Source organism: Phalaenopsis equestris, unplaced genomic scaffold (assembly GCF_001263595.1).
Source record: "Phalaenopsis equestris unplaced genomic scaffold, ASM126359v1 Scaffold000882, whole genome shotgun sequence".
Taxonomy (NCBI): Eukaryota; Viridiplantae; Streptophyta; class Magnoliopsida; order Asparagales; family Orchidaceae; genus Phalaenopsis; species Phalaenopsis equestris.
This window is the reverse complement of record NW_018165322.1, coordinates 458125-471513: the sequence shown is the minus strand read 5'-3', so window position 1 is coordinate 471513 and position 13389 is coordinate 458125. Positions and strand designations below refer to the sequence as shown.

General features: G+C 34.9%; 2 protein-coding genes across 6 annotated transcripts in view; one reads left to right on the top strand and one right to left on the bottom strand.

The window, feature by feature from the left end:
- The first annotated feature begins 247 nt into the window (after window positions 1–247).
- LOC110032184 (MADS-box transcription factor 23-like) lies at window positions 248–1153 on the top strand. The gene has a single exon (XM_020735723.1). The coding sequence runs from the start codon at window positions 551–553 to the stop codon at window positions 995–997; it is 447 nt and encodes a 148-aa protein (XP_020591382.1). The 5' UTR covers window positions 248–550; the 3' UTR covers window positions 998–1153.
- A 925-nt stretch (window positions 1154–2078) lies between these two features.
- The window catches only part of LOC110032172, a 47365-nt gene continuing 36054 nt past the window's right edge, over window positions 2079–13389 (bottom strand). For all 5 annotated transcript variants that reach the window (XM_020735705.1, XM_020735706.1, XM_020735707.1 and 2 more), the window contains 3 exons: window positions 8911–9012; window positions 3257–3345; window positions 2079–2681 (listed from right to left, as the gene is read on the bottom strand). In XM_020735705.1, the coding sequence (XP_020591364.1) occupies window positions 2243–2681; window positions 3257–3345; window positions 8911–9012 (630 nt within the window). In that variant the 3' untranslated portion in view covers window positions 2079–2242. The remainder of the gene's footprint in view (window positions 2682–3256; window positions 3346–8910; window positions 9013–13389) is intronic.

Below are 13389 nucleotides of genomic sequence, written 5' to 3'. Positions count from 1 at the left end.
CATAAATCAAATTTCATAAGAAAAAATTAAACTTTACGGTGGTATCTCTCTGGTCTGAAATACGGTGGTATCTACGTAATTCTCCCTTAAAATTAACAATACTTACAAATAAATCCAAATTTAAATTCAAATTTCAAATTTAAATTTTAAATCTGTGGCAATGTTAACGGTAAATTGTGTTAACGTTAACTAATTTAAATTTACCCAAGACAATTGAAATCGCAATCCTTTCTTCTTCCATCGCTCTCTCCGTTCTCTTGCGTTCTCCGGCGACCTCTCTGTTCTGAAGCTACTTCCTTCTCCCCCAAACTCTCCATCCCGAAGTCCTCTCAGTTCCTCTCCCTTCTCTTCGCTTCCGGTCTCCTCCGTCCTTCAATCAACTCTGCGTCGTTCTCCTCTCCGTCCTTCAATCTGCTCTGCTTCCTTCTCCTCCGTCCTTCAATCTGCTCTGCTTCGTTCTCCTCCGAACGGTGCTTCCATTCTCCTCCGACCACTCCAGGCGCTCTCTGTTCAGACGCTTCTTCCGTTCTCCTCCGAGCTCTCCGCTGCAATGGCCGGAAAAGGAAGGAAGAAATTGGAAAATAAACTAATAGAGTCGGCTTCAGCGAGAATGGTCTGCTTCTCAAAGCGTCGCAAAGGACTATTCAAGAAGGCAGAGGAACTCTCCGTCTTATGTGGTACAAAGGTAGCCGTTCTCGCTTTTTCTCAGGCGGGAAAGCTTTACTGCTCCGACTTCGAAACCTTTGACACACTTCTCTGTCCTCAAACCCAACTCGAGGCCGACTCCTTTCTCTGCCCTCCACCTGCCGTTGCCGCTGAGAAGGAGGCCGAAATATGTTGGGAATTTGATTTTAACGAAGCAATGGCCGGAAACTCTCTCCCTTTCTGGTATAACAAACCAAACGTCCAGTGCATGGACTGTGAGGAACTCCGGCGACTGGAGAGTGCTATTTTGGAGTATGGTCATTTGCAATTGGGCAGAAACTCTTGTTTGTAGGTCATGTTGCATTTTCATGCATGTATTGTTTGCATTTTTTTATGTGCAGATTGTTTGTTGCATTTTCATGCGTTGAATGTTTGTTGCATTTACGTGTTGTAATCATCACTATAATCAATGTTTGTTGCTTAAATTTGATATTCATACACTAACTTCGTTGGAAGAAATTCTTTGTTGCTTGTTTTCTGTATTGCTTGAAATTTCTCTTTTTACCAAATTAATTTAGATCAAATGAAACCTAAAGACCTACATGCATGCTCAAAGCTCCATAGAATTTCTCACTAAAACAGCTTCTTTAAATTAGAGAGCTTTAAGAACATATAATTCTTGACTTTTTATTAGATTCAGAATGGAATAACATCTCCATTTTTTTCTTTTGAGCTTTAGCGTAGAATCTTAATATCTACTTCTGTGGCTAAAGACAAACTCTCATAAGAACCAAGGATATTAATGTCCCTTCCATTTTCTTTTTTTTTTTTTGTTTTTTTTTTGGGAAAAATTACAAAAAGTCAACATTTTTATAGAATTAAATATCTAACACCTAAAATTTAATATTTATATTTATAACACTTTGCCGTCATAAAGTTATGTATTAAAAGGGTGCATTTATATTCTTAAAATTAGTTCTAATGATGCTTTTGATATGATATTAATGATTTTGAGTATTGTGCATGTGAATATGAAAATTTAAGTGTTGGACATGTAAATACATGTAATACCCCTATTTTTATTAGTCAACACCTCTGCTACAAAAACTTCTTTCAGATGTGGAATAAGTCTGCTTGAGGAAAAAGGTCTAGATATGGTCATGCTCAAAATCAATGTGCGACTACTTGGTGCTTTAATCAGATCGACCAACCTCTATACGAATGTTTTCATAAGAAATAGGAAGATTTACAAACATAACATTCAATTTATATGTATTTACATATTTAACACTTGAACATCAATGTGACGAGTGTCTTCTTAAAAGTTAATGATGGTATTTTTGTCATACAAATGATTTGGGTGGTATAAATGCAAAAAGAAAATTGTAAGTGTTACAATACATAGGAATTAGGTGGTATGTATGTAAATGCCCCTAAAAAATAATGCAAGAAATGATTTCAGACAGACGTTAATCTCTGAAACACCACAATTTTCTAACCAGAAGTTCGTATAATAAAACGTTTAAAAGCAGTTTCACTCAGTATTGGCATATCCTCTATCTCTTACACCAACAAGTAATGTACTAAAGAAGAAAAATTACCCCAGCTTCCTCTTCGGCCTCTGGAAGTTTGGCCTCAGCGGCTGAATGGAGATTGGATCTAATTTTACAATGGAGTTTTTATTCTCTTTGCTGATCACTTTAGTTGAAAAGGATGGAGAACATTTTGGGGCTTCCAACCTCTCGAGAATTCTGCTGGTTCTCTCATCTAAAGGTCTGTCATGAGTTAGAACCGAGACATGAGTTTTTGGCAAAGAAATGGTGGCAGCAGACAAGCTGTCATTCATGTCATCAACAATAACGAGCTGCTCCCACTCGTCTGTGATGGAAGAGGATGCATTCTCATCCTGGTTTGTGTTCGAATAGCCTTCATTTTCTTCTTCAGATATTATGAGTACTGAGGGTTTCTGGGAAGAAGATGACTGATGATGTTGAATATCTGCAAGCTTATGACTTGATTCGTGTTTTGGTAATGAGCTGGACATGGAGTGACAGGTTCTTCGTTAATGTTGCGTATAAAAAATTGATTATCACTGTCTAGAATTAAGGTTATATATATATATATAGAGAGAGAGAGAGGGAGAGAGAGCCTATTTCTGTATAATCAGTAAGTCGTGGAACAAGAATTTGCAATGAAAGGGAGCAAAAAAATTTAGGGAAATTTACTTGCCATACCACACAGTTCTTACGTATTGATTTGTCTAATAACTAAAATTTGGTATCTACATTTATAATGTATCATAAACCTAAGCATAAAAAAAAGAAGTTTACTTTTTAAAAGTTAGTAATAATTGCACTTTTTTGAGCGATGTTAGATATTTGAGTTGTATGCATGTAAATATCAAAGTTCAGGTGTGGATATGTAAATATATAAGAAGTGTGTTGTATGTATGTAAATGTCCCAAAGTTTTATCCCAAAGTTAGCTGCATAGCTTTAAAGATATGCATAATTATAAAAGTATTAAAGGGTAAGAATTTGGAACTGTATATATTTATAAGAATAAATCCAAAAAAAATGCTAAACGCCAGTCTTGTGGAAGATGGTACTTCACCCAAACTGCAAGCTTTCGTCTACTAGCCTGCCAAGCTGTGGATAAAGACCCCTCTCATGTTCGAGAGGATTGTAGTCCCTGAGCTCAACCTGAGAAAAGCAAACAATCTCATGGAACAAATACAAATCTTGTGATTATAAATCTCAAAAACAATTCCCATGTAATACTCGTTTTCCAAATGTTATTAATTAATGTCACAAAAAAACAAAACATTAGAGAATGAAAGTGTTTAGGGGCGAATCTAAAAAGGAACAAAATTAGTTTAGATGCAAAAATTTTAAAGTCTGCTTTCCAAAAAATTTAAACTGAGACTCAACTGCTTATAAGCCATCCAGAAGAACTCATAAGGTCGAATATCTCATCATGGACCTCCAAACTAAAAAATAAAACATGTAATTAATACTTACATAGATATTTATATGATTCAATAGAGACATATGAATGATCTTCATCTGTCATATTGAATGTGGAGAGTCATTGTAGCGATCACAATCTGCACTTGTTTGTTAAACAAATATGTCAACATATCCAGTAAAATGACCCATTTTTTCTTTCAAACTCTAAATATTCTTTCAATGACATTGTGTAAGAACAAGTTTCTCTTGTTAAACATCCATTTCCTATGCCGAGCAACGTTGCTAGCTCTTTCAAAATCAGCAATGTGGTATTTGGTATAAGGAAATAGTTTGTGAAACCTTCTTTGTAAGGGATATCCAACATCTATTAAATAATATTTATCTGATATAAATATAAATATTGCAGTCAACGTATTTTTTCATTTATTCATAGTCAAGCAAACCTGAAGCGGTGTGCGGGAAGTTGTATTCTGAGTTTTTGTTGTAAATATGAATATGCGATTGTCGTGTGCACTACATTCTCATCCGGCCATAACAAAAGTGAAGTACATGTTAAAGTCACATACAACCATAATATTTTGTGTTGGTAAACTGCATCACCCGATGAATGCGATCGCTTCACTGTTCAACACGTGCATCTAATTGTTCCATCAATCGCTCCAATATAATCCTAAAGCGTTTAAAAAAAGGTATTTGAATTATTGTGTTCAATTGAATTCAGAAAAATATGAATACATGAATTTACCTTAAAATATGACATGTAATAATGATGCTGTGAAATTTCAATGGGAGCCCTTTGGAATGTTAGGCGCTTGAGTTCGATAATTTTTTTTATGATAAATTCGTCGGGGCATTCCACCCAATTGAAAAAAAATCTACTGATTGTTTCAAATGATTGTTGAAATCGCTCCATGACTCTTTTTATAGATTCATTTTATGATAAATTATAGAGGGTTACTAGTAACACCTCTTTGAAAGTCATCCTGGATGAGCCATCAAGTCCATGGTTTATGAGTACTTCTTCCAAAAGACTAATAAATACAGGCTGTCATATGTAATATATTGTTAAATCTTGTTGGGCGTTCTACAAGCAACTCCCTAACCCCCTTATCGCATGTGTATGTGAATGTCATGCAAGAAGAGCGAGCAATATATGAGTTGTAGTACTTATACATTAAGCATAACACAGCTATAATTCTTCTTCTGCGTCTTTCTCTATCAATGTTATTCATAGTTTATGCAGCTAACACCTATAAATATTATCAAATTAGCTAGAACCAGAACATGTTTTTAAAAAAAAATATTTATAAAGAAATTTTGAAAAAAAATTAACAAATTGTACTGCTTGTCGTCCCCACAAAGAATGAGAAAGAAAGTGTCCAGGAAAGAAAACTGAAGCATAAATATGTCCCCTTAAAAAACAAATATAAAATGTCTAATAAATAAAATGAAATTCATGCATCTCGGTTGTCATGAAAATAACGTAAATAATTAATCCGACGGTCAGGAATCATCGCCATAAATAACTTTATCCAAGCAGGTCTTCTAGTAACTTCATAGAGAACAAGTAGAACGACATATCCTCATAAATTTCTGAAGTTAACTCTAGAAATCATGGTACTTGCTAAATATAAGTTGCTTATGATGTGCTTGGGTCATTAATGCATGAAACAACTGTGAAATTTGGCTTCTAATGAAAATGTTACCTTCCCTTTTCTTTTATCAACCCTAGAACATTCAAATCGATTAGTAAATTCAACTTCATTGAGATTAGGTATGGGACCTTCAATGGAGCCAGCAGTTAGCTCGGCATCCATATGCTCAGCTATGCCAGCAAGCCTTCTCTCTCTAGGGGCCCATGCATGATTGTTCGTGGCCAAAACTCCAAACACACAATCCAATTTTTCTTCAAGCTCGCGGTCAATGCCAATGAACTTAAATTTTTTTAGCATTTGGAACGACCAACAAATTAATGGATTATTCATATGTTGTGTAATTGCAAAAATAAATAATTTATAGGAGACTTCACATTTCAAAAATTCTGACCTCAAATCTCTCGGCCCACCATTCTTCCAAAGCACCAATAGTTTGTTTTATTGGGTCCAAACCCAAGCCTGTGGATCCTCACTTCAACTATTTCCTTATTTTTCAGTCCTTCAACCGATCCCACATGTTTTTCAATTGTGTTTTATCATATTCCCTTATTGTGCTTTCCCCAAACTTCTTTATTATATTTTGTCAGCCCTCCCTGTTAAAATAGATGGTGGTCTATCTCCTAATTCCACCTTTTTAAGGTAGAGATGACAAAATATTAATTTCACATTTTTACCCCACATGACAGACGAACCAATTTCTTTTGTCTTGACCATGACGACACTGGTATGAAAAAAAACCAAGCAACATAAAGTGTAGCAGAAAAAACAGTGTCGTTTAAAATACTACCAAAAAAATAACTGAAAAAGAAACATCACAAAAACCCACCAACACCAACACCATGTCACCAGAAAAACATCACCAACACAACCACCATCATCTCATCGAAAAACAACCACCATCATGCACCGAAAAACAACCACCAACACCACCACCATCATGTCACCAAAAAACCACCACTGACATCCACACACACCACCACCATGGCACAAATAAACCATCACCACACACCACCACCATGGCACAAATAAACCACTACAAACATCACCACCAACACCACTGCCACCATGTCACCAATAAATCACCACCAACTTCAACACACACCACCACCACTACCATGTCACTAAAAAATTACAACCAACATCCACACATAACCAATATCACCGCCAACAATACCACTAACATGGCACAAAAAAAAATTACCCAAACATCCACACACACCACCATCACCACCAACAACATCACCACAATGGCACAACATGACCACCAACAACTCCACTATCACGGCACAAAAAAATATTACCCACACAACAAATACAAATATCACCACCAATACAAACATCACCACCAACATACAATTGTCAAATCAAATAAAGAGGGCAAATCACCAACAAGAACTAAACCGATAAGTAGAGCAGTAGTATAGCATTGCATGTCTGCTTAAATTGAACCAAAAACAAAATAGAGGAAAACGCCCCAACTGAGTAAGTCACACTGGGCAAACAAAAAAAAATCTTTCCAGTGGCAACAAATCGTAAAACCAAACCACAAATTATATGGATCAGAAAATGAAAGGTAAGTACAATGTCAGAAATTGCATAGAGCCTCATTTCATACATTTCCAACAAAGAGTAGATAGCACAAGCCACACAGGTAATGGTAAATGCTTGAAATCGCAAAGGGACTAACATAGAACCCTTCCAACATATACTCTAGAACAAAGGACACACATGGGCAATGGAAAAAATGCCAGAAACAACAAATAGAGCAAAGCCAAAAATCGCAAAGAGCAAGCCACATAGGACAAATCAACGCCAGTAGTATAGAGTAGAAAATACCATAAGGAGAAATGGGAGAGTGCCATTGGAACCACAGAGTGGAAAGAATAGAGGAAGGAGATGAGAGCTACCACCAAAACCGCCGACCAGAGTTAGGGGAGAGAGGAGAAGGGAGCTAAGGCAAAGATATGTGAGAGAAACACGACAGCAGCAAAAAAGGCACACGAACAAAACACGAGGGCATGAGAGATATTTCTCGCGATCAAAAGGCGGGCCGCGGTTGAACCCGCAACCCGCGTTTACATCTGCTTATCTCAAAAAACTTCTGCATTCTTTCCCAACACATATTTCTGTATCAAGGGGCCATACTACATCTAAAAAGCTATCCCAAACACGGGAAATATTTGCGTACGTAAGACGTACACAGCGTTGCGTACGTTTTGTAGGTTTTAGGTAGGTTACATGGAGGTTACAAGGGGGTATAAAGCGGATATAACTCCCTTATACCCCTTGTATAACCTCCAAAACATACGCAGCAATGCGTATGTCTTACGTACGCAAATTTTTCCCCTCAAACACACCATAAATCTAAAATCTCAAGTGCCTTAACAAGTTATGATGACATATCTTCTATCAAACACTAATAAATGCATTATAAAATTTAGGACTGCAAATAAAGCTTGTCGTTTGCGAGCAACTCGTGTTCAGCTCGTTAAACAGTTTGTGTTTAATTCCTTCGTTAAACAAGCGAGCTGAACACGAATAATCATTTTGAGCTCAATTTATAAATGAGTCGAACGCGAATAGAAGTTTTTTCAATCGTTTTTGGCCCATTTTGACTCAAAACAATTAAATATCAAATAATAATATTTATTTACATCCTTTTTACATAATTTTTATATGTATTTAAAAAATGTCAAATATAATTATTTTTAAAAATTATTTAGGTGATATAATTATAAAATATATAAATTTAAGTATTAGATATGTAAATACATAGAATTTGAGTGGTATGTATTTAAATGTCCTAAAAATAGGATTTGAGGGGAGTCACTCCCGACAAATGAGATCAGGAAGTTCTTAATTTTATAATTAAATGAATTCAAATATTCAAGAAACTAAAACCACTGGTATGTATGTAATCTCAAGCATTTATTTGGATTTTGTAGATGCAGGTGGGCCGAAATTGGGTGTGGAACGACAGAATGTTGGGGACTTGCATGCTGCATTCCATATTCTCAACTTCTCAACTCTCAAGTAATGTTTAGTCCCACATCAACAACTACTAAAGGTTTCTGTGAGAAATACCTTCTAAAACCAAAAGTTAATGTTCTTCAAGACAAAAGAAAACTTAAACCATGCAGATTTTAAGCACCAGAACCGCTTATTAAGTGAAAATAATTAAAATTTTAAATTAAAAAATAATAATTTAATTAAACATATTTTTTAGTTCAATGAGATCAGGTGAGCAAGTTAAATTAAATCAAGTCAAACATGAGCTTAAGTCGAACAAATGAGTTAGAATTGAGTCGAACATCAAGTTATTTACGAGCCATTTCGAATACAAACCGTACAAAAACACAAATAAATTTGAACGAACCAAACACGAACACGCATTGGGCTCGCTCAAATTCAACTCATTTACACCCCTGAGTAAATCTAATAGATTCTCTATCAGATTAAAGTCATGTTGGAAGTCGAGAAAATAACATAGATGGTTAGAGAAAAAAATGCGATATATTAAGTGCCACAAAATTCATGCGGGCATATAATTTGCATAGCTTTCATTTTTAGTTCCTCACCCTCATTCAAAGAAAACATACACAATGAAATAAATGTTAAAATTTTAAATTTTGACGTAGGATACCTTGGACAAAGAAGCTTTTATGAAGTTCTTTATTTCCTCAGATGCAAATATTTGCTTTGTTCTACTCGAATATGGAAATATTTCTTCTGAAGCAGCTAGCCTCTGTAGGTTCAATAAATGCATCAATTCCAACTTATATAACAAGGCTCCTACACTTTATAAAAAGATAGAAGAATATTAGGCGACCTTTGTGCTCTGCCTAAAGAGAAGAATGCGAGGAGAAAGAAAGGGTGCAACTGACAAAATCAGTGCACTCTCTCTTTTCCCTCTCTCGTTTTATCTCTTGATACGCATACAACCAGAGCACAAAATATTTTCCAGGAAAATGATCTTCAAAGTTATAAAGAAGAACAACAGTTTCTCATTACTATGGCAATTAAAATTTGCCATAAAGATGGAATAAATCATTCAACAGATTCAAATGTCAAGTTTTAAGTTAAAATTAACAGCATAGAACAAAACAACAAATCACAGATATAGCTTCAACAATCTTGTGCCAAAGTTTCTTTAAAAATGAAAAAAACATGAGCCTAGAAAAAAAAAACAAATATTTACATTCAATTATAAGAAGATACATAATAGGTATTCTGCAAAAGTATAAAATGTCTTACCCAGACCAATAAAAGGTACGTCAACGAAGGAGCATAAAATGTCTTTCTCGGAAATTTTTAAATGACTTCCAATGAATCAGATTCTTAAAAGTGTAAGGTAAGAACTTCCTAAGTAAAATTTTAATTTACTTCACCATTTACTTCACCAAGACTCATGCAGCAGAAGAGATGCATGAAGGCTTCGTGATGCAGCATGTTCTTATTCTTCTCCTTCCGTCCTCTCAGAATCGAGCACCAAGTTATTATTCTTCTCCTTTAGTGTGCCAACATAACGCCAAAGCTCACCATCTAAAAACTTCTAAACCAGATAAACTTGCATTAACTTAAATCCAGCAATACCGGGTAAACCTTGAAATACTCCACTACAAAACTCAACTTAAATTGAATTGGAGCTAAAATCATGTCAAATCGTAAGAACAAAAAAGAAAAAAAAAAATACATCCTCTATATTTCTACATTACATACACGTTCTTAAATTCAAAATTAACAAAATAAATAAGCCAATTAATATAAAGAAAAATAAATAAACTATGCACATACCATTGCTTTAGGTGATGCTTTTGAAGGAATAAATACAAACATTTTCATCAAATTTACTTGGTTTAGACAAAGTCAACCACAACAACGATCACATCTGATATTTATCAAGAAAATCATGATAAATTAAGTGCTTCATAGATTATTACAACCTACTATATAAATCAGCATAAGCCTATAGTGTAAATGAACAAGATATCTCTGGAATCCATCATTAAAAGTGGACACAATCTAATCATCTAGAATAGTACAACAACAACAACAAGCCCTTATCCCACTAAGTGGGATTGACTACATGAAACTTTTTTCTCCCTAGATCGAATCAAAATCGAAGGAGCACGTGTGTGCAATTTGGGCTTTCAAGGCACACGAGGGAAAAGAAGAAGAGCAGGCTCCCTGTGCTGCTGCTGAACTCCGATAGTAGGGCACGCCAAATAAGCTTAATAAGGTTAGTTTTAGAAGTTATTATGTTATTTAATTATGTTTTTGTAAAAATACATATATGTGTGTATATTATTTAAGGGAATAGTTTAATTATATGCAATATCAGGATTGAAATAATAAATTAAGAAAAAAATTGGTAATGAGATGACGCGAAATTCAGGTGAGGGAAAGGGAAAAATTACAGACAATCAAAATATTTCAAAGTATCTTAGACATTATTTAAGCTATTTAATAATTTTTCGTGTGTGTGTAAATGCAATGTCAATTTAATCAGGACTTTAATAAAGAGATTTTGGCTTTGAAGAAGAGGAAGTTGTGAAGTGAGCGAGAAAGGGAAGAGATCGACTTGAGCCTATAAGATACATGTTAAACCTTCTGTCATTAATGAAACTAACGATGTAATTAGCTACGTCAATTAATTAATGTTATTAAACTTTATTAATATTAAGAATTGAGGAAGAAGGTCGGCTAACCCTCAGATTTGAGGAAGAAGATAGATAATTTTAAAAGATAAGATATGCCTTAAATTAAAATTTAGTTTAATTAAATATGAATTGATATTAATAAAATATTAATGTTTAATTGCAATTTTAGGTTGAAGCACATTTAAGCCTAGAAAATCAGGGTTCGGGAGTCTGTGGTAAGCAAGCTAACCAAGAAGAGTAATTATTTTCTTATAGTATTAAATTTAAATTTTATTAAATAAAGAATTTCTTTAATGCATTAGAAAATTATGTTTGTATGTATGTTGTAGCTTAAGAATGAAAAAAAAATGAAAGGGGAAAGAGAAAAAAATGCTTAATGTCTTTAAAATAATGTAATTCAAATGAATTAAATGAAATTTAAATATTTAAATCATACAGAATTATCCTCAAATAGTATTGACAGGGGATGCAACGTACATATGCACGTTAAAGGAAATAGTGAAGGATCGTTTTCAGGTGCAATTTAAGGGTACCTTCGAGTACATTTTGTAGGTTGTCTTTGAACACATTTTGAGAGTGCCTTCAAGGCATATTGTTATGATACATTCAGGTATAACGGTAATCCTGTGATGATTATTAAAGAGATTAAATTGATAATTACTAAAAGTGAAACGAGAAGTAATAGTTTTAAACTTTTAATGAAATGAAATGTATTTTCTTCAAGTCATTCATGCATGACATAAAATAGCATAACATAAGAAATTTATGATATGCTTAGGACAGCTGCAGCCTATTGAATAATCTGCTGATAAGCTGATTAAAAATAATCTGCTGATAAGCTAGGTGCGATGGCTATTTCAAATTTTTATTTTTTTGGAAAAGCTAGACCGCTGTTAGAAAGCTGCCACCGCACCTAGACAGGTGCGGTGTGAAAATGTTATTTTAAGCGTTTTGAAAACATATAAGCTGCCAGAACACAGCTTACCCAAATAAACTATGTGCATTTTCAAAACGCCACAGCACCAAATAAGCTGCCCAAATGAGCCCTTAATGCATATTATATTATAATTACTTAATAAGTAAAATTTTCGTTGAAGTTAATGTTTTCTTTCAGAAAAAGAAAAATTTTAGATTGATATATCTGATAAGAGAGACTTTGTTTACCAGAGGAGAATCACTACTGCTAGGTATATTTGTTATAATGATATTTTATCTTTACTATTTCCTTCAAATATTGATATACTATTTTGTATTGGCTTGAGATGTTATTCTTAAATGTTCAGGATGTTTTATATTTTATTGCACTTTGTGAATTTGTGGTTTTTTTATATGTATAGAAAGTTTTCAAAATATGAATAGTTAGATGTTAACACCGTCCGACCGTTGTTCACATCTCAATTAATTTTAAGCACCGGGTCGGGTCGTGACAATAGTGATATCAAAGTAATTAGGTTTGATCATGATCTAAAAGAGTCATTAGATTGATTAAATTAATTTATAAGTGATATGAATGAAAGATTAAATTATGTCTAATTATAATTCTCTTATGCTATTTCAATAATATGGAAAATTAAGGAGATGAAGCTAGAGCTGATCTTGTAGATGCAAACCCACGAATTACTGCGAATGCAGATGCATTTACTGAGATGATGACTACAATAACGTAGCTGATTAAGAATTCTCAGACTCAGGCCAATTCCAGTGAAGGATGTCAGATGGATAAGTATCTGAAATTATTTTAGGATATGAGACCACCTCTCTTTTCTAGAGGTGGTCCGGTAAATGCTAAAAACTGACTGCTGAGAGTGGAGAAGATCCTAGATGAATTGTCTTGTCCTACAGAGAAGATGGTTACACTGACCACATTTACACTAGATGGACAAGCAGAGAGATGGTGGTGTGGACAGGTGCAAGAGGATGTAGTGGGTTGTTGACCTCAATTTTCGTGAGGTCTAGTTTTTCTCGTAGGAGTTAGGATCTAGCCTTAGGGGTCTTCCTGCGATTATCTTAGAACCTTAGAAGTGGTGCCCGCCTCGTTTTAGTTCGACCTATTTCCGTCCTCTTTTGTGGTTCCAAGTGTGTGGTATCGACTTCTAGCATTTAGAAGGGTGAAACCAACATGAGGAAACCCAAAAGGGACCCCTATAGGACCTTTTTGAGCCTTAGGGTGGCCTTCTGCACAATTCGCACTCCCGCGCGCACAAACTTCGCAATTCGGAGAGTCGACACGTCCGATCGCCATAATTCACATCGCTTGCACTGTTACCCGTCGAAGACCCGAATGAAATTTTTGAGACAATCGATCGCGGGTCAATATTTTTGTGAAATTTGAATTTCGACGCGTTTTTGACCCGACCGTCGACGACGTCGTCCGAGCGACCCCGGATGACGAAACGGACTGCGCCAACGCGTCCGGAACGTCAATTTTGCCTAGGGAGGACACCTATTTTGTCGCATCGTCG

Coding starts and splice junctions, on each gene's coding strand:
- LOC110032184 (XM_020735723.1), top strand. CDS start 551: ATGGCCGGAAAAGGAAGGAAGAAATTGGAAAATAAACTAATAGAGTCG.